The 20691-nt window shown below is 42.7% G+C and overlaps 1 protein-coding gene across 2 annotated transcripts in view; it reads left to right on the forward strand.

The window, feature by feature from the left end:
- LOC115104501 (uncharacterized) overlaps positions 1-20173 on the forward strand; it is a 28982-nt gene extending 8809 nt beyond the window's left edge. The window contains exons 5-16 of one of the 2 annotated variants that reach the window (XM_065007024.1): positions 96-232; positions 370-473; positions 13634-13744; positions 13999-14052; positions 14247-14450; positions 14531-14607; positions 14753-14980; positions 18441-18486; positions 18624-18767; positions 18844-18941; positions 19117-19216; positions 19309-20173. In XM_065007024.1, the coding sequence (XP_064863096.1) occupies positions 96-232; positions 370-473; positions 13634-13744; positions 13999-14052; positions 14247-14450; positions 14531-14607; positions 14753-14980; positions 18441-18486; positions 18624-18767; positions 18844-18941; positions 19117-19216; positions 19309-19461 (1456 nt within the window). In that variant the 3' untranslated portion in view covers positions 19462-20173. Of the gene's footprint in view, positions 1-95; positions 233-369; positions 474-13633; positions 13745-13998; positions 14053-14246; positions 14451-14530; positions 14608-14752; positions 14981-18440; positions 18487-18621; positions 18768-18843; positions 18942-19116; positions 19217-19308 lie in introns of those variants that run through there. The other variant, XM_065007023.1, reaches the window with a different exon arrangement.
- Positions 20174-20691: the final 518 nt, after the last annotated feature.

Genomic DNA, 20691 nt, shown 5'->3' on the forward strand with positions numbered 1-20691 from the left:
CAACTAAAAGATGTGCAACATGAAAATACGGTCCCATTTACATTGTGTACATTTAGTAGGCAGTGAGTTTTTTTGATTGGCTGATGTCCCCTCAGGGAGAACCTTGCCAACGACCTCTACCTCGTCTCCCAGATGGACAGCGACCAGTTTGTTCCCATAACAACGCTAGCCAACCTCGACCACATCAAGAAGCTCAGCACGGACTTGGAACTCATCTCTGACATCCTCAAGTGTGAGTAAACTTTTTTTGTGTGTATGTATGTATGTATGGACGTATGTGGGTTATTGTTGTATTGTATTACATGATTGGGTAAGATGTTTACTGGAGGGAAGGCTCTGACCGTGTCCTGTCTCCTGATTGGCTCGTAGCCTTGCCGCTGGTGGAGGTGGCAGAATGTGGGCAAAAGGTACGGCCCAATCAGGGACGCTGTATCGTCATCCTCCGAGAGGTCCCGGAGACCACACCCCCAGAGGTAAGAACCGCCTGTTTAGAAACCTGCCTTAGTCCATGGGCCAGCTGAAAAAGATCCACTTTGTGGTGGCAGTTTGATGGAATTAAATTGTTCCCCACAAGCTCCTGATCAAATTGATTATATGATAGCCTCTCCAAAAAAAATGCTTTCTATGTTTTTCACACAATTATACATCTTGTTGTAAGGGAGTCTATGCAATAGAATGCAGACTGATAAAGGAATCTTGAGACGTGAGAATGGTCACATGCTCATTCAAAATGACTGTCTAGGTTTTTATCAATAAAATGTCACAATACTCTGCAGAGTGTTCGATTTGCAAGGAGACCCCCAGCCCTGCTAAAACCATAGACAACTGCGTGCTGTTTTCAAGGGATTGTTAAATAAACTATTTGGTTTTAATATAATCACTTCTTGAAGAGCATAGTCAGAACTACACATTTCGGATTATTCCACATCTAGCTCTATCATCAGAGTTGTACAGCATGTAACTGCATTCTTTTCATGATCAGCCAAAATCAATAGATCATGTCATTTCAGATACATGAGGGTACTGTATCCCTTTGGCATGTAGCTAGTTAAGCATACATGTCAATCTTGCGTCATCAGAGATTAGGCTTTTGGAAAGAGCTTGACATCAGTCCTTGTCCTGGTAAAATTGTCTGTTGGATTTCTGTCATCAACACTATAGATGGCAAGCAAATCAAACAATATTTGGATATAGCCATTTATACTGAACCAAAATATAAACACAACATGTAAAGTGTTGGTCTCATGTTTCATGAACTGAAATAAAAGATCCACAAAATGTTCCACAAAGAGCTTATTTCTCTTTCATTTTTTGCACAAATTTGTTTGCATCCCTGTTAGTGAGCATTTCTCCCTTGTCAAGATAATCCATCAACCTGACAGGTGTGGCATATCAAGAAGCTGATTAAACAGCATGATCATTACACAGGTGCACCTTGCGCTGGGGACAATAAAAGGCCACTGTAAAATGTGTAGTTTTGTCACACAACACAATGCCACAGATGTCTCGACTGCAGGAATGTCCACCAGAGTTGTTGCCAGAGAATTCAATGTTCATTTTACTACCATAAGCTGCCTCCGACATCGTTTTAGAGAATTTGGCAGTACGTCCAACAGGACTAAATACCGCAGACCACTTGTAACCACCCCAGTGGGTGCCAGGCCCACTCATCTCTGCCCCCCTGCCTAGTCATGTGAAATCCAGATATCAGGGCCTAATGAATTTATGTCAATTGACTGATTTCCTTAGGTCAATTGTAACTCAGTAAAATCTTTGAAATTGTTGCATTTATATTTTTGTTCATTATAGTTCATCCCCTGAAAGTTAGCTTGTTAACTAGCCATATTGACATAATTTGTTATTAGCAAGGTAGCCAATTTGACGTGGCCCATCAATCACTGTAACCTATCATGTCTATCAGCAGCAATCGTGATTAAACACACTTGAAAATAATGTTGAAAAGGGTATCATGTTAGCTAACTTTGCTAGGTAGGCCTATATTGGTTGGAGAAAAAAGTACATTAGGTCTACTTACCACTATGTTTAGCCAACTGTACAATGTTTCTACCTGTAGCTTGCAAAGTAAACCTTATCAGCTCATGTTGTCAATGTCAGTACATTGGCAAATGCGCCCTACTAGTGCTTGACAGAGCCCACAAAGGATGGGAAATAACCTAAACCACTCATACTTGTCAGGTAAAGTTCACTTTATTTGTAAAAAAAAAATCTAATTAATGGTGGCCAATATTGACAGATACCATGATGCTAACCTGAAATTACATGATCAATTGATGTTTTACTGAACATGAAAAGCGTACAGGTACTTGCTGTATAACTCTGATGATAGAGCTGAATGTGTGCAATTGTTTTGCATAGAATAATCGGAAATGTCTAGTTCTTAACTATGCTCTTCAATGTTTACATTCTGTGTTTGATATGCATATACTGTATTCTAGTCCAGGTCTATCCTTAACTATTGCTGGACACGTACTATTCTATCCTAAATATTCTACAGATATACTACATATTCTATCCATATATTTCTGTCCATAATGTCTATGCATCCCATCATATACATATCTATTTATGTTCTGGACTCTGTTGGGTTGGGAGCTAGAAATGTGGGTTTATGTCTAAAAATAGCTCTTCTCTCCCTGACCATCATAATCTTAAAATGATGCTCTCTAACCTTCAACAGTACAAGTTATTTAATGAAACCTAATCATTTTGTATACATTAGTTCAGTGGCTAGTTGACACGTTATAGAAATCATGTCATCGTGATTAGACAAAATCCAGCAATTGGACCATTGCCCTCGACAACCCTTAGCAGCCACTAACCAATACATATTTCAGAAGACCCTATACTACATTATACTATTTTTCCACAAAAAAAGTGTAACTACTCACCATCTATGAAGGCTGTAAGCTAAGGCTTTAATACTTCACCAGCTATGTAAGTTGATGCCCTCATCATCAGGTGGCTTGTTAAAATGTCATATTGGAATGCAGGGTATATGACAGGATTCAAGACATATTTTATATTTAAACAATATGGCATAATATTGTATATCAATATAGTCACTAAAAACCAGGGAAAGATCCCTTTAGAAATATTATAGATACATTTTTTATTGTTTGAAAATAAAATATAGATATCAGTGATGCAAATACAGACCAAAACCATTGATATGAGTAGTGTTTTTGGTACATCTTGGAACAGTTTTGCTAATGTTTTACAAAGATTATATATCTTGCAAACCTGGCTAAATTGGTTGTGTTATTTGCATAACTATAATCTATTTTTTATTGCCATTAGGCATATTCCACCTATTATTGAAAGAGTTGTGACAATGTCAGACCAATCCAATTTAAACCAATGGAGCTGGTTTGCAGCCATCAACAATATCTTGGCATCATTGTTTAGATTTTTTTTTGCTTTATGTGTACTTGGTGTACTCATTATGAAGGCATTTTGCAAAAATGATTAACTGTGTCTCTGTGCTGGACATAATGCATTCCTATGGGATTTCAAATAATGTGCATGGGAAGGTGTAACGGTTTTCTTTGGGTGAAGTAGAAGCGGACCAAAATGCAGCGTGGTTTCTTTGATTCATGTTTAATAACAAAAGATGAACACTACAAAACCAATAAATGTGGAAAACCAAAAACAGCCCTATCTGGTGCAAAACACAGAGACAGGAACAATCACCCACAAACACACAGTGAAACCCAGGCTATCTAAATATGGTTCCCAATCAGAGACAATGACTAACACCTGCCTCTGATTGAGAACCATATCAGGCCAGACATAGAAATAGACAAACAAGACATCCAACATAGAATGCCCACTCAGCTCACACCCTGACCAACCAAAACATAGAAACATACAAAGCAAACTATGGTCAGGGTGTGACAGAAGGTTTCAGATTGGGGAAGGTTTCAGATTACATTCCTTGATGTTAACATAATTAATAAAATCACATTGCATATAATGTTGATTAATAAAAAAGCAGTGAATGCTTCCAGAACAAAGTGTTTTGATGTAATATTTTTGGGAAACGGCAACAAAACAGCAGTTTGGACAGCTTTTTGGGCATATATTTGGCATACCACTCTTCTGATAATATTTTGGTGAATACATATAACTGACATACTTGGGCCATCATTGTTGGTTGTCCTCGTTGTGACACACATTTTAAGACATAATTGGTCTTATTACACCAATTATTTATTCAGTTATGGCCATGCAAAATGAATGCTGTTCCTCCCCATTGAAATGACTAAATCAATGATGACTCTATATACTGTAGCTAAAATCTTCCTCAATAGGTCTCCTTGTTCTGTTTGAAATTTGGTGTAGTTATCATCCCGGGTAACATGTGATGGTAAAGCTTATCCCAATAACTGTCCATTCGACTCGATATACCCCAAAATGCATACTGTACATGTATGACCTTTGACACCCCAAGGTGAGCCCATAGAGATACCATAATATGTGTTGTATCATGAAATTTATAACATATCAAATTGTGTTAGTTTGAGAAGTTAGTTCCCTGACAATACAAAATGATCATGTCCTCAGTCCTGTTGGCCCAGCTAACTGCATAACATATGTAATGAGGAATATTTAATAAAGTTCATATTCAGTTAAGAGTAATTAACACAATGCTTAGCATATTTATGTTTTCCCGACCTTTATGTAATTCACATGATTTCAAGTGTTCTGTTTGTGTCAAGGGTTGATGGTTACGAGACTCGATGCTGTGTGTTATGTATTAAACTCATATATGTTTATAGCAACTGAAACCAGACTGGATGTACAAGGACTGAGGACACTGATATGTTATTGTATTGATGACCTTATGAACACTGTGTGACTCTGCAGCAGCTGGCACAGTATTTTGTTGTGACGCCGTACAAGCCTCCCAGGCTGATGTTTATGGAACATTGGTGCTGTGAGGTTGGGATTTAAGGCCCTGCTTAGAGAATGCCAGTTAGACCTTTTCTCTGCTTCTGTGCTGTAGGTGTGTCCCTGTCTCCCTTGTAATAAACCAGATTTATTTATGATTGGCTATATTCCAAGAGTGCTCTTCTTTAATTCACCCCTTTACAGTTTCCATACAGTGCTTTCAGAAAGTATTCAGACACCTTCACTTTTTCCACATTTTGTTAGGTTACAGCCTTATTCTAAAATGTATTATTCAATTATTTTTTGAGCCCTCAATCTACAATCTGCCAACAATTACAAATGTTTGCAAATTTATTTAAAAAAAAAAAAATTAAACGTGAATATCACATTTACTTAAGTATTCAGACCCTTTACTCAGTATTTTGTTGAAGCACCTTTGGCAGCGATTGCAGCCTTAAGTCTTCTTGGGAATGATGCTACAAGCTTAGCACACCTGTACTTGGTGAGTTTCTCCCATTCTGTTCTGCAGATCCTCTCAAGCTCTGTCACGTTGGATGGGGAGCATCGCTGCACAGCTATTTTCAGGTCTCTCCAGAGATGTTCGATCGGGTTCAAGTCCGGGCTCTGGCTGGGCCACTCAAGGACATTAAGAGACTTGCCCCCAAGCCACTCCTGCGTTGTCTTTGCTGTGTGCTTAGGGTCGTGGTCCTATTGGAAGGTGAACCTTCGCCCCAGTCTGAGGTCCTGGGCGCTCTGGAGCAGGTTTTCATCAAGAATTTCTGTGTACTTTGCTCCGTTCACCTTTCCCTCGATCCTGACTAGTCTCCCGCTGAAAAACATCCTCACAGCATGATGCTGCCACCATGCTTCACAGTAGGGATGATGCCAGGTTTCCTCCAAACGTGACGGTTGGCATTCACGCCGAAGAGTTCAACCATCAAATCAGAGTTTCTTGTTTCTCATGGTCTGAGACTCCTTTAGGTGCTTTTTGGCAAACTCCAAGCGGTATGTCATGTGCCTGTTTCAGAGGAGTGGCTTCCATCTGGCCACTCTACAATAAATAAATACAATTTTATTTGTCACATGCGCTGAATACAAGAACACCTTACAATGAAATTCTTACTTACAAGTCCTTAACCAACAATGCGAGGCTATATACAGGGGGTACCGGTACAGAGTCAATGTGCGGGGGCACCGGTTAGTCAAGGTAATTGAGGTAATATGTACATGTAGGTAGAGTTATTAATGTGACTATGCATGGATAATCGATAATAAACAGTGAGTAGCAGCATTGTAAAAGAGGGGGGGGGGTGCAAATAGTGGCCATTTGATTAGATGTTCAGGAGTCTTATGGCTTGGGGGTAGAAGCTGTTTGGAAGCCTCTTGGACCTAGACTTGGCGCTCCGGTACCGCTTGTCGTGCAGTAGCATAGAGAACAGTCTATAACCAGGGTGGCTGGAGTCTTTGACAATTTTTAGAGCCTTCCTCTGACAGAGGTCCTGGATGGGAGGAAGCTTGGCACCCACACTACACACTACCCTTTGTAGTGCCTTGCGGTCGGAGGCCGAGCAGTTGCCATAGCAGACAGTGATGCAACCAGTCAGGATGCTCTTGATGGTGCAGCTGTAGAACCTTTTAAGGATCTAAGGACCCATGCCAAATCTTTTCAGTCTCCTGAGGGAGAATAGGTTTTGTCGTGCTCTCTTTATGACTGTCTTGGTGTTCTTAGACCATGTTAGTTTGTTGGTGATGTGGACACCAAGGAACTTGAAGCTCTCAACCTGCTCCACTACAGCCCCGTCGATGAGAAGGGGGGCGTGCCTGGTCCTCCTTTTCTTGTAGTCCACAATTATCTCCTTTTGTCTTGATCACGTTGAGGGAGAGGTTGTTGTCCTGGCACCACACGGCCAGGTCTTTGACCTCCTCCCTATAGGCTGTCTCATCATTGTCGGTGATCAGGCCTACCACTGTTGTGTCACTGGCAAACTTAATGATGGTGTTGGAGTCGTGTCTGGCCATGTAGTCATGAGTGAACAGGGAGTACAGGAGTAGACTGAGCACGCACCCCTGAGTGGCCCCCGTGTTGAGGATCAGAGTGGCGGATGTGTTGTTACCTACCCTCACCACCTGGGGGCGGCCCGTCAGGATGTCCAGGATCCAGTTACAGAGGGAGGTGTTTAGTCCCAGGGTCCTTAACTTAGTGATGAGCGTTGAGGGTACTATGGTGTTGAATGCAGAGCTGTAGTCAATGAATAGCATTCTCACATAGCTGTTCCTTTTGTCCAGGTGTGAAAGGGCAGTGTGGAGTGTAATAGAGATTGCATCATCTGTGAATCTGTTAGGTTGGTATGCAAATTGAAATTGGTCTGGGGTTTCTGGGATAATGGTGTTGATGTGAGCCATGACCAGCCTTTCAAAGCACTTCATCGCTAAAGACGCGAGTGCTACGGATCGGTAGTCATTTAGGCAGGTAACTTTAGTGTTCTTGGGCACAGGGACTATCGTGGTCTGCTTGAAACATGTTGATATTACAGACTCAGACAGTGAGAGGTTGAAAATGTCAGTGAAGACACTTGCCAGTTGGTCAGCGCATGCTCTGAGTACACGTCCTGATAAACCGTCTGGTCCTGCGGCCTTGTGAATGTTGACCTGTTTAGGTCTTACTCACATCGGCTACGGAGAACGTGATCACACAGTCGTCTGGAACAGCTGATGCTTTCATACATGTTTCAGTGTTACTTGCCTCTAAGCGAGCACAGAAGTAATTTAGCTCATGTCACTGGGCAGCTCGTGGCTGTGCTTCCCTTTTGTGCTCTGTAATAGTTTGCAAGCCCTGGACACATCCAACGTGCATCGGAGCCGGTGTTGTACGGTTCGATCTTAGTTCTGTATTGACGCTTCGTCGGCAGGCATAGCGGGATTTATTTTAAGCTTCCGGGTTAGTGTCCCGCTCCTTGAAAGCGGCAGCTCTTTTAAAAATATATATATATTTCACCTTCACCAGTTGAGAACAAGTTCTCATTTACAACTGCGACCTGGCCAAGATAAAGCAAAGCAGTGCGACAAAAACAACACAGAGTTACACATGGGATAAACAAACGTACAGTCAATAACGCAATAGAAAAATCTGTATACAGTGTGTGCAAATGAAGTAAGGAGGTAAGGCAATAAATAGGCCAATGGTGGCAAAGTAATTACAATTTAGCAATTTATACTGAAGTGATATATGTGCAGATGAAGATGTGCAAGTAGAAATACTGGTGTGCAAAAGAGCAGAAATACAAAAACATATATGGGGATGAGGTAAGTAGTTGGATTTGGCTATTCACAGATGGGCTGTGTGTAGCTGCAGCGATCAGTAAGCTGCTCTGACAGCTGACGCTTAAAGTTAGTGAGGGAGATATGTCTCCAACTTCAGTGATTTTTTTTTTGCAATTCGTTCCAGTCATAGGCAGCAGAGAACTGGAAGTAAAGGCAGCCAAAGGAGGTGTTGGCTTGGGGATGACCAGTGAAATATACCTGCTGGAGCATGTGCTACGGGTGGGTGTTGCTATGGTGATCAGTGAGCTGAGATAAAGCGGGGCTTTACCTAGCATAGACTTATAGATGACCTGGAGCTGGTGGGTTTGGAGACGAATATGTAGCGAGGGCCAGCCAACAAGAGCATACAGGTCACGGTGGTGGGTAGTTTATGGGGCTTTGGTGACAAAACGGATGGCACTGTGATAGACTACATCCAGTTTGCTGAGTAGAGTGTTGAAGGCTATTTTGTAAATGACATCGCCGAAGTCAAGGATTGGTAGGATGGGCAGTTTTACGAGGGTATGTTTGGCAGCATGAGTGAAAGAGGCTTTGTTGTGAAATAGGAAGCCGATTCTAGATTTAATTTTGGATTGGAGATGCTTAATGTGATTCTGGAAGGAGAGTTTACAGTCTAACCAGACACCTAGGTATTTGTAAATGCCCACATATTCTAAGTCAGAACCCTCCAGAGTTTTGATGCTAGTCGGGCGGGAGGGTGCGGGCAGCAATCGGTTAAAGAGCATGCACTTAGTTTTACTAGCATTTAAAAGCAGTTGGAGGCCACGGAAGGAGTGTTGTATGGCATTGAAGTTCATTTGGAGGTTTGTGAGAACAGAGTTGACCCGAGAATTGAACCCTGTGGCACCCCCATAGAGACTGCTAGAGGTCAGGACAACAGGCCCTCCGATTTGACACACTGAACTATCTATCTGAGAAGTAGTTGGTGAAACAGGCAAGGCAGTCATTTGAGAAGCCAAGGCTATTGAGTCTCCCGATAAGAATGCGGTCGAAAGCCTTGGCCAGGTCGATAAAGATGGCTGCACAGTACTTTCCTTTATCGATGGCGGTTATGATATCGTTTAGGACCTTGAGCGTGGCTGAGGTGCACCCATGACCAGCTCGTAAACCAGGATTGCATAGTGGAGAAGGTATGGTGGGATTCGAAATGGTCAGTGATCTGTTTGTTAACTTGGCTTTCGAAGATTTTAGAAAGGCAGGGCAGGATGGATATAGGTCTATAACAGTTTGGGTCTAGAGTGTCTCCCCCTTTGAAGAGGGGGATGACCGCAGCAGCTTTCCAATCTTTGGGGATCTCAGACGATATGAAAGAGAGTTTGAATAGGCTAGTAATAGGGGTTGCAAAAATTTCAGCTGATAATTTTAGAAACAGAGGATCCAGCTTGTCTAGCCCAGCTGATTTGTAGGGATCCAGATTTTGCAGCTCTTTTAGAACATCAGCTGTCTGGATTTGGGTGAAGGAGAGGGGGGGGGGGCTTGGGCATGTTGCTGCAGGGGGTGCTGAGATGTTGGCCGGGGTAGGGGTAGCAAAGTAAAAAGCATGGCCAGACGTAGAAAAATTCTTATTGAAATGATCGATTATCGTAGATTTAACGGTGGTGACAGTGTTTCCTGTCCTCAGTACAGTGGGCAGCTGGGAGGAGGTGCTCTTATTCTCCATGGACTTTACAGTGTCCCAAAAATTATTGGAATTAATGCTACAGTATGCAAATTTCTGTTTGAAAAAGCTAGCCTTAGCTTTCCTAACTGAATGAGTATATTGGTTCCTGACTTCCCTGAAAAGTTGCAAATCACGAGGGCTATTCGATGCTAATGCAGAACGCCACATGATGTTTTTTGTGCTGGTCTAGGGCAGTCAAGTCTGGAGTGAATCAAGGGCTATATCTGTTCTTAGTTCTACATTTTTTGAATGGGGCATGCTTATTTAAGATGGTGAGGAAAGCACTTTTCAAGGGCAACCAGGCATCCTCTACTGACGGGATGAGGTCAATATCCTTCCAGGATACCCGGGCCAGGTCGATTAGAAAGGCCTGCTCACTGAAGTGTTTTAGGGAGCGTTTCACAGTGATGAGGGATGGTCGTTTGACCGCGGACCCATTAGGCACACAGGCAATGAGGCAGTGATCGCTGAGATCTTGGTTGAAGACAGCAGAGGTGTATTTAGAGGGCAAGTTGGTCAGGATGATATCTGGTTACGGATTTGGTTACGGAGTTGAGGTCATACCTGGTAGGTTCCTTGATCATTTGTGTGAGAACAGCAGCTTGTGAGCTAAAGCTCTACCCTTTAGCTCAGTGCTGATGTTGCCTGTAATCCATGGCTTTTTGTTGGGGTATGTACGCACAGTCACAGGGGGGCTGACGTCATCTACACACTTAGTGATTAGAGCGTTGGACTAGTAACCGGAAGGTTGCAAGATTGAATCCCCGAGCTGACAAGGTAAGAATCTGTTGTTCTGCCCCTGAACAAGGCATTGAACCCACTGTTCCTAGGCCGTCATTGAAAATAAGAATTTGTTCTTAACTGACTTGCCTAGTTAAATAAAGGTAAAGTAAAAAATGTATCAAGCCAGTGACTGTTGTGGTGTACTCAATGCCATCGGAAGAATCCCAGAATATATTCCAGCCTGTGCTAGCAAAACAGTCCTGTAGTTTAGCATCTGCTTCATCTGACCACTTTTTTATTGACTGAGTCACTGGTGCTTCCTGCTTTAGTTATTGCTTGTAAGCAGGAATCAGGGGGATAGAATTATAGTCAGATTTGCCAAATGGAGTGCAAGGGAGAGCTTTGTACGCATCTCTGTGTGTGAAGTAAAGGTGGTCGAGAGTTTTTTTTTTTTTTTCCCCTCTGGTTGCACATTTAACATGCTGGTAGAAATTAGGTAAAACGGATTTAAGTTTCCCTGCATTAAAGTCCCCTGCCACCTCTGGATGAGAGTTTTTCTGTTTGCTTATGGCCGTATGCAACTCATGCAGTGCAGTCTGAATGCCAGCATCGGTTTGTGGTGGTAAATAGACAGCTAAGAAGAATATAGATGAAAACTCTTTTGGTAGATCGTGTGGTCTACAGCTTTTCATGAGATACTCTACCTCAGGCGAGCAAAACCTCAAGACTTTCTTAGATATCGTGCGCCAGCTGTTGTTTACAAATATGCATAGACTGTCACGCCTTGTCTTAAGAGAGGCTGCTGTTCTATCCTGCCGATACAGTGTGTAACCCGCCAGCTGTATGTTGTTCATGTCATATGATGTTACAGTTTTTAATATCCTGTTGGTAGGATATACATGCTTGCAGTTCGTCCACTTTACTATCCAGCAATTGTACGTTGGCCGATAGTACCGTTGGCAAAGGCAGATTAGCCACTCATCGCCGGATCCTTACAAAGCACCCCGATCACCTTCCGCGATATCTCCGTCTTTTTCTCCTGCGATTGACAGGGATGAGGGCCTCGTCGGGTGTCTGGAGTAAATCCCTCTCGTCCAACTCATTAAAGAAAAATTATTTGTCCAGTTTAAGGTCAGTAATCGCTGTTCTGATGTCCAGAAGCTCTTTTCGGTCATAAGAGACGGTAGCAGCAACATTATGTCCAAAATAAGTTAAAAACAATGCAAATAAAACAACAAAAGAGCATGGTTGGTTAAGAGCCCATAAAACGGCAGCAGTCCCCTCCGGTGCCATTATACATAATAAAGGCCTGATTGGTGGAGTGCTGCAGAGACAGTTGTCCTTCTGGAAGGTTCTCCCATCTCCACTGAGGAACTCTGGAGCTCTGTCAGAGTTACTATTGGGTTCTTGGTCACCTCCCCGACCAAGGCCCTTCTCCCCCAATTGCTCAGTTTGGCCGTGCGGCCAGCTCTAGTCTTGGTGATTCCAAACGTCTTCCATTTAAAGAATGATGGAGGCCACCATGGTCTTGGGGACCTTTAATGCTGCAGACATTTTTTGGTACCCTTCCCCAGATCTGTGCCTCGACACTATCCTGTCTCTGAGCTCTATGGACAATTCCTTCAACCTCGTGGCTTGGTTTTTGTGCTGACATGCACTGTCAACTGTGGGTCCTTATATAGACAGGTGTGTGCCTTTACAAATCATGTCCAATCAATTGAATTTACCACAGGTGGACTCCAATCAAGTTGTAGAAACACCTTAAGGATGATCAATGGAAACAGGACACACCTGAGCTCAATTTTGAGTTTAATAGCAAAGAGTCTGAATATTTATGTAAATGAGGTATTTTTGTATAATTTTTTAAAATACATTTGCCAACATTTCGAAAATTCTGTTTTCGCTTTGTCATTATTGGATATTGTGTATAGATTGATGAGGTGAAAAAAACATTTGATCCATTTTAGAATAAGGTCTGAATACTTTCCCGAATGCACTGTATAATGCAGTGTTAACCACATTTATCTTTCTCCGATACTTTTCTATCAAAACTAAATACAACCCACAGACATGGACCTTAATGAAAATCATCATTAGACTTTGCCACCCCAAAGTCGACAAATACAGTGAACAAAAATATAAAGACAACATGTAAAGTGTTGGTCCCATGTTTCATGAGCTGAAATAAAAGATCACAGAAATGTTCCATTCTCACAAAAAGCTTATTTCTCTCAAATGTTGTGCACAAGTTTGTTTAAATCCCTTTTAGTGAGCATTTCTCCTTTGCTAAGATAATCCATCCACCTGGCAGGTGTGGCAAATTAAGAATCTGATTAAACAGCATGAGTGTTACAAAGGTGCACCTTGTGCTGGGGACAATAAAAGTCCACTCTACAATGTGCAGTTTTGTCACATAAAACAAGTTTTGAGGGAGGGTGCAATTGGCATGTTGACTGCAGGAATGTCCACCAGAGCTGTTGCCAGATAATTTAATGTTAATTTCTCTACCATAAGCCACCTCCAATGTCATTTTAGATAATTTGGTAGTATGTCCAATCGGCCTCACAACCGCAGACCAAGTGTGTGGCGTTGTGTGGGCGCGTGGTTTGCTGACGTTGTGAACAGAGTGCCCCATGGTAGTTGTGGGGTTATGGTATGGGCAGGCATAAGCTACGGACAATGAATAGAATTGCATTTTAAAGTTGTCAATTTGAATGCACAAAAATACTGTAACGAGATCCTGAGGCCCATTGTTAAGCCTATTTTTTTATGGTATCTATGACCAACAGATGCATATCTGTATTCCCAGTCATGTGAAATCCATAGATTAGGTTCTCATGAATTTATTTCAATTGACTGATTTCCTCATATGAACTGTAGCGCAGTAAAATCTTTGAAATTGTTGCATATTGCATTTATATTTTTGTTCAATATATGTTACATTTGTCCTGCTGGCCCATGGATTATGTGTGTGTTTCAGTGCTGATGTTGTGCGTGTTTATTTTGTTAAACCACCAGGACGTAAAGGCTCTGTTTGCGTGTGAGAGCCTCCCCAGGATCCAGAGCTGTGAGTTTGCCCAGAACGACAACTGGTTCATCACCTTTAAAACTGAGGCTGACGCTCAACAGGTACAGCTGGGAGAGACAGAGATTGGGGTTACGGAGGTTAACAACAGCTGGGAGAAGGATTGATTCTCTAGACATTCATGCACATTTCATTCAGCTGCAAATTTAATTCACGTGTGTGTGTGTGTGTGTGTGTGTGTGTGTCTGTGTGTGTGTGTGTGTGTGTGTGTGTGTGTGTGTGTGTGTGTGTGTGTGTGTGTGTGTGTGTGTGTGTGTGTGTGTGTGTGTGTGTGTGTGTGTATGTGTGCGTGCTCCAGGCATTTCAGTACCTGAGAGAGGAGGTGAGGACGTTCCAGGGAAAACCCATCAAGGTGAGTTGAGACGTTTTATTTATTTAACCTTTTATTTAACTAGGCAAGTCAGTTAAGAACAAATTCTTATTTACAATGATGGCCTACCCCTGCCAAAATCTAACTAGATCTAAATATTTTTCTATACATGATGCAAGTGCCAGTCACATGATCAAAGATTGATTGATTGCTTTGTTGAATAATAAATTGATCAGGCACGGATCAAGGCCAATGTGATGGCAGTCACATCTTACGCTCCAAAGAATGGCTACAGGCCCCGCGCAATGGACTCCTGCACAAATCAGCAGCCTTACAACCCATACTACGCCCCTCCCACTTTCCAGCAGCCCCTCCCACAGCTTTACCCAATGACCAATCAAAGCTTGGATGCCATGGCCGGATACACGGACCCTGACCTGGTGAGATGGACACACACACGTACAGATGCAGGTATAAGCATTTTCTCTCACACTGGTGTCATTGGTGTTGTGTACAACAGATGGCGTCATTATCTGGCTTCATGAACGGCTTCCCAGGAGGCCCCAGCTTCAAAATATCCCCCTCATACAGACACAGGTACTACACTCCTCAATCTTTCTCATTCTGGAGAGACGTCTCTCTCCTTCTCCCAAGCTATCATTCTCTCTCTATTTCTTGATGTTGGAACCATGGTTGTAGTTAGGTTGTTGTGATGTTACATGTGTTTCTCTCTCTCCTCCAGTAGGGGGCACCGTGGGCAGCGGGACCAGAGGCGGCGGTCTGGCGACAGGGAGCCGGGCCTTCTGGATGACCCCCCCTTCTTCCCAGAGCATGTACCAATAGGACGCCCCCCTGGCCCCCACAGGCAGGGCCCGCCACGGTTACCAGGCAACAGGCGTATGGAGGGAGAAGGGGGTCGACGTGGAGGGAGAAGGGAGTCAGGGTCCTCCCCAAGCACTGGCATAGGAAGGTAATGACCTCTAACCTCCAGCCCTTAGAGACAGGACACTTCCTGATATGATATGTTCAGGAGAGACTAAAAAAAAGATAAAAATGTTTTTGAGGTACCACGTGAACTGAAGGAAGATAATAGCTATGTTTTCATTAACTTGTCCAGTGATTTTATTTTTTTACATTTAAAAAGTTGACATAGATGCTAAAATGGCATGCTATGCTACAGTGCGTTTCCATTGAACTATATTGTCAATAAAATGAGCTGGATGTAATCATTTCACACCTAAAAAAAACATTATCGCAAACACCTACAATGTCGAATAGAAATGAATTGTTTGAAGTTTTTCCAATACCTACAGTATTTAGGCAAATTGCGCATTAGGCCTAATAACTTGGCGACAGCTTGTAGCCTATGCCCTCCTGCCATCTGTTTTATGTCTCAGGTAGCCTGCAAAGCCAGCATGGATAGAATGCAATAATTGACTAATATTTACCCTATTCAAATCATTCTTATGTGCCAACGTATCGCCAAGGTCCATGGTACCATTTTGAAACTTGCACTCCTGTAGATCTGAAATAATTGGATGATGAAACTTGCCAGACAACCAGAACAGCAAGGCAAAGCAATTCAGGCATTCAGAAAGTCAGGACAATAATAGATTTTGCAAGCAGTGGGCATTAGAATGAAATGTGGAGTGGAGCTTTATAGTCACGAGCATGGCCAACCAGCTCATTAGACAGAATTAGGCGGCCACCTATGGCATCAGATTGACGAGGGCGGTATTTTCTGAGCTAAACTGACCAAGACGCACCTCCAACAACAACACATGACACCCCACATAATTCTGCCCAAAAACAATGACAATTTCTCACAACTAGTGGCATAAGGGCGTTTTAGCTGAGTGCGATAAGTGATAAGCAGTGCCCACTTTGTAAAAGGCAGGGGCGCAAAATATTTTGCTCGTCCATTCACAGGGCGCCTCTCCATGGTACTGTTGGAGAGACGCATCGCTGTGGCGCGACACCAACGCAACGTTCCATAAATCATGTAACAGATCTAGGATATGGTGAAAAGAGTATGTGGCCTTTTCTGTAGCCTACAGGCTGGAGATGAAATGTATGACAATGTAATGAGACAGACACTTTTTACATCATGTAGGTTTCTCCGATCAAATAGCCTAACCTACATGGCGCCCATTCAAATAAAAATGCACTGACATGTTAACAAACAACATATCCTAAAAACAGGACAAGTCAAAGGAGAATGAACAACCACAAGTGTTGTCTAGGAGTTTCACCCCATTGTCATGATCAGTGGTTTCAAGTTAGTATCCGTCAATTGTTTTGACAAGCTGATCATAGCAAAAAATTTAAATAAAATTAAAATAAAGCCAGTGCTACGGCCAACCACATGGCATGACATTCATAAAATTCTGTTGCTGGCCACATGGTGGCCCCAGTAAGCACGAGCCGAAGACTGTTTGATCTTTTATAAACTGTAGTCTTACCATATACAGTGCATTCGGAAAGTATTTAGAACCCTTGACCTTTTCCAAGTGTTGTTAAGTTACAGCCTTATTCTAAAATGGTTTGAATTGTTATTTTTCCTCATCAATCTACACAAAATACCCCATAAACTGGTTTACATAAGTATTCAGACCCTTTACTCAGTACATTGTTGAAGTGCCTTTGGCAGTGACTTACATACTTGAGTCTTCTTGGGTATGATGCTACAAGCTTGGCACGCCTGTATTTGAGAAGTTCCTCCCATTATTCTCTGGAGATTCTCTCAAGCTCTGTCAGGTTGGATGGGGAGCGTCGCTTCACAGCTATTTTCTGGTCTCTCCAGAGATGTTTGATCGAGTTCAAGTCTGGGCTCTGTCTGGAACTCTCAAGGACATTCAGAGACGTGTCCTTCGTTGTGTTGGCTGTGTGCTTAGGGTCGTTGTCCTATTGGAAGGTGAAACTTCGCCCCAGTCTGGAGCAAGTTTTCATCAAGGATCTCTCTGCACTTTGCATTCATCTTTCCCATCTTTCCCTCGTGACTAGTTTCCCAGTCCCTGCCGCTGAAAAACATCCCTACAGCATGATGCTGCCACCCTGGATTCACCGTATGGATGGTGCCAGGTTTTCTCCAGACGTGATGCTTGGCATTCAGGCCAAAGAGTTCAATCTTGATTTCATCAGACCAGAGAATCTTTAGGTGCCTTTTTTCAAACTCCAAGTGGGCTGTCATGTGCCTTCTACTGAGGAGTAGCTTCCGTCTGGCCACTCTACCAAAAAGGCCTGATTGGTGGAGCGCTGCAGAGATGGTCGTCCTTCTGGAAGTTTCTCCCATCTCCACAGAGGAACTATGGAGCTTTGTCAGAGTGACCATCGGGTTCTTGGTCACCTCCCCGACCAAGGCCCTTCTCCCCCGATTGCTCATTTTGGCCGGGCGGTCAGCTCTAGGAAGAGTCTTGGTGGTTCCAAACTTATTCAATTTAAGAATGATGGAGGCCACTGTGTTCTTGGGGATCTTCAATGCTGCAGAATTTTTTTGGTACACTTCCCCAGATCTGTGCCTTGACACAATCCTGTCTCTGAGCTCTACGGACAATTCCTTCGACCTCATGGCTTGGTTTTCACAAGCACTGTCAACTGTGGGATATCATATAGACAGGTGTTTGCCTTTCCAAAGCATGTCCAATCAATTGAATTTATCACAGGTGGACTCCAATCAAGTTGTAGAAACATCTCAAGGATGATCAATGGAAACAGGACACACCTGAGCTCAATTTTGAGTCTCATAGCAAAGGGTCTGAATATTTATGTAAATAAGGTATTTTGGCTTTTTATTTTTAATATATTTGCAAAAATTTCAAAAAACGGTTCCCGCTTTGTCATTATGAGGTATTGTGTGTAGATTGTTGAGATTTAAAAATATATATGTAATCCATTTTAGAATAAGGCTGTAACGTAACACAATGTGGAAAAAGTGAAGGGGTCTGAATACTTTCCGAATGCACCGTAGATGGGCATTCATAAAATTATATTTCAGGCAACACTGTAGGCTACACCTCAGTAAGCATGGACTAGCACTGATGCCTTTTGGACGTCGTTTTTTGGTGCAGTCCGGACCGGCCTTGATTTCCACATCCACTGATATTAGTTTTTGGTCCTGTCCGGACATTGGTTTTTGGTCTCACCTAGAATGGCAGAACGGCATCCGTTACGCGATGACATCATGGGCCCTGCATACTTTCAAAATTATTCAGCAATCAATATTTATTTGAAAAATACTTACATTTTTTTTGATTGTCTTAGTAAAGCTTGACAAAAGAAAGATCCACCTCTGTCGAACGGATACAAATTTTGACGATCTTTAGAAAAGTTATCCAATATCTGTTCTTTCCATTACACATGCCGCAGTAATATTTTTGTTGAATAAAGCTGGGTCAATGAGAAACCTGCCTATTGAATCTCTTTCTCTGAAGGAGAGGCCCCATTGGTCAGAGGAGGAGAAGAGATGAGAAGTACACTGTAAGTACTTCACATGTGGATGGCTTTGGGGAAATGTTAAGGAGAAGCTCTTACTTTTGAGTCTTGTTTTTGTTTGTCTGTGGATATGTATGTTTGTGTATAACAATATGTGTATATAAACGTATGTATGTTTAGAGAGAGCCCCCAAGTCGCCCCCCCGCTCCTTGTCTCCCAGTCTGGAGCTTGGCCCTACTAGCTTCCCCCCGCTGCCCCCAGCAACAGCCTCCAGAGAAACACTTACCATAGCAACCAGCAATCACAAAGCAACCTGCAACCACAAGGTAACCAAGAGTCACACACACATACACACTCACACATGCCGTCTACTTTCTTGTAAGGTTGTTTTTCTTGTTACAGTGTGCAGTTACATACAGCAGTACCAGCCAACCAACCACTGTGACATTACAAGACCTCCAGCCTATCACAGCATTGCCTCAGAAAAACCTCCCCCCAGAGTAAGTTTATTCTCCTTCCTTTGAATCATCATTGCTGTGGAATGGGCCCCTTTCACAATGTGTTTTGTATGATTACTTCAAGGAAGAAGAATACATGCAGACTCATGTCTGTGTTATGGTTGTGTTGTGTTATGGTTGAGGGTTGTGGTTGATGGTGGTTGTTGCTGTACCACAGGAAGCTGAAGGAAACCATGCCATCTCTCAAGAGGACCACAGCAGCACCTCTGACCGTGAAAGAACCTATCCAGACCACGAAGGAAAACAGACCAGCAGTGGTGAGACACCTCACAGACTACAGAGACAAACTGGTTATTAGTGAATGTAGTGTATGCTGGATACTGACCTGTCCTGTGTTGTGATTGGTTAGGAGTCCAAGAAGCCAAGCTACGCCGAGATCTGCCAAAGGATACGAGCCAATCAAACGCTTTGCGCAAACCCCATTGACCACACCCCATCCGGGGCGGAGCTTGCCCCAGCCTATCCTGCACAGGAGTCTGACCAGGCTCAGTTACCACGGTGACCAGAGTGAGCTGGTTACTTTTGGTTGGGGAGGGCAAGAGGGGAGGAGAAGAGAAGAGGAGGATGTTTTTCAAGCCAAAGGAAAAAAATCTATAGCCCTTTAATGTTGAGGTTTTCATTTATTTTATTTATAAAGTTTAGTTAGTTTTAGAAGCCAAGTTGTAGAACTCTTGTTTTTCTCTGCTGTCTGTCTGTCCGTCTTGTGTCTGTCTGTCTGTCTGTCTGACTGACGGAAGTCTCTGAATTCTTTACGGTTTAATATTGATTCATTTCTTTTTATGAATATTGATTAGTATTTAGACCATCAGACATACTTCTGTATTAATTCCTAAGTCTAAATAACTTCCGCAGAACAGTTACAATAACTACACTGAACACACTGGAACAGTTACAGTAACTACACTGAACACACTGGAACAGTTACAGTAACTACACTGAACACACTGAAACAGTTACACTAACTACACTGGAACACACTGGAACAGTTACAGTAACTACACTGGAACACACTGGAACAGTAACAGTAACTATACTGAACACACTGGAACAGTTACAGTAACTACACTGGAACAGTTACAGTAACTACACTGAACACACTGGAACAGTTACAGTAACTACACTGGAACACACTGGAACAGTTACAGTAACTACACTGAACACACTGGAACAGTTACAGTAACTACACTGGAACACACTGGAACAGTAACAGTAATTACACTGAACACACTGGAACAGTTACAGTAACTACACGGAACACACCGGAACAGTTACAGTAACTACACTGAACACACTGGAACAGTTACAGTAACTACACTGGAACACACTTGAACAGTTACACTAACTACACTGGAACACACTGGAACAGTTACAGTAACTACACTGGAACACACTGGAACAGTTACAGTAACTACACTGGAACATACTGGAACAGTTACAGTAACTACACTGAACACACTGGAACAGTTACACTAACTACACAGGAACACACTGGAACAGTTACAGTAACTACACTGAACACACTGGAACAGTTACAGTAACTACACTGAACACACTGGAACAGTTACAGTAACTACACTGAACACACTGGAACAGTTACAGAACACACTGGAACAGTTACAGTAACTACACTGAACACACTGGAACAGTTACAGTAACTACACTGAACACACTGGAACAGTTACAGTAACTACACTGAACACACTGGAACAGTTACAGTAACTACACTGAACAC

Source organism: Oncorhynchus nerka, linkage group LG22 (assembly GCF_034236695.1).
Source record: "Oncorhynchus nerka isolate Pitt River linkage group LG22, Oner_Uvic_2.0, whole genome shotgun sequence".
Classification (NCBI taxonomy): domain Eukaryota; kingdom Metazoa; phylum Chordata; class Actinopteri; order Salmoniformes; family Salmonidae; genus Oncorhynchus; species Oncorhynchus nerka.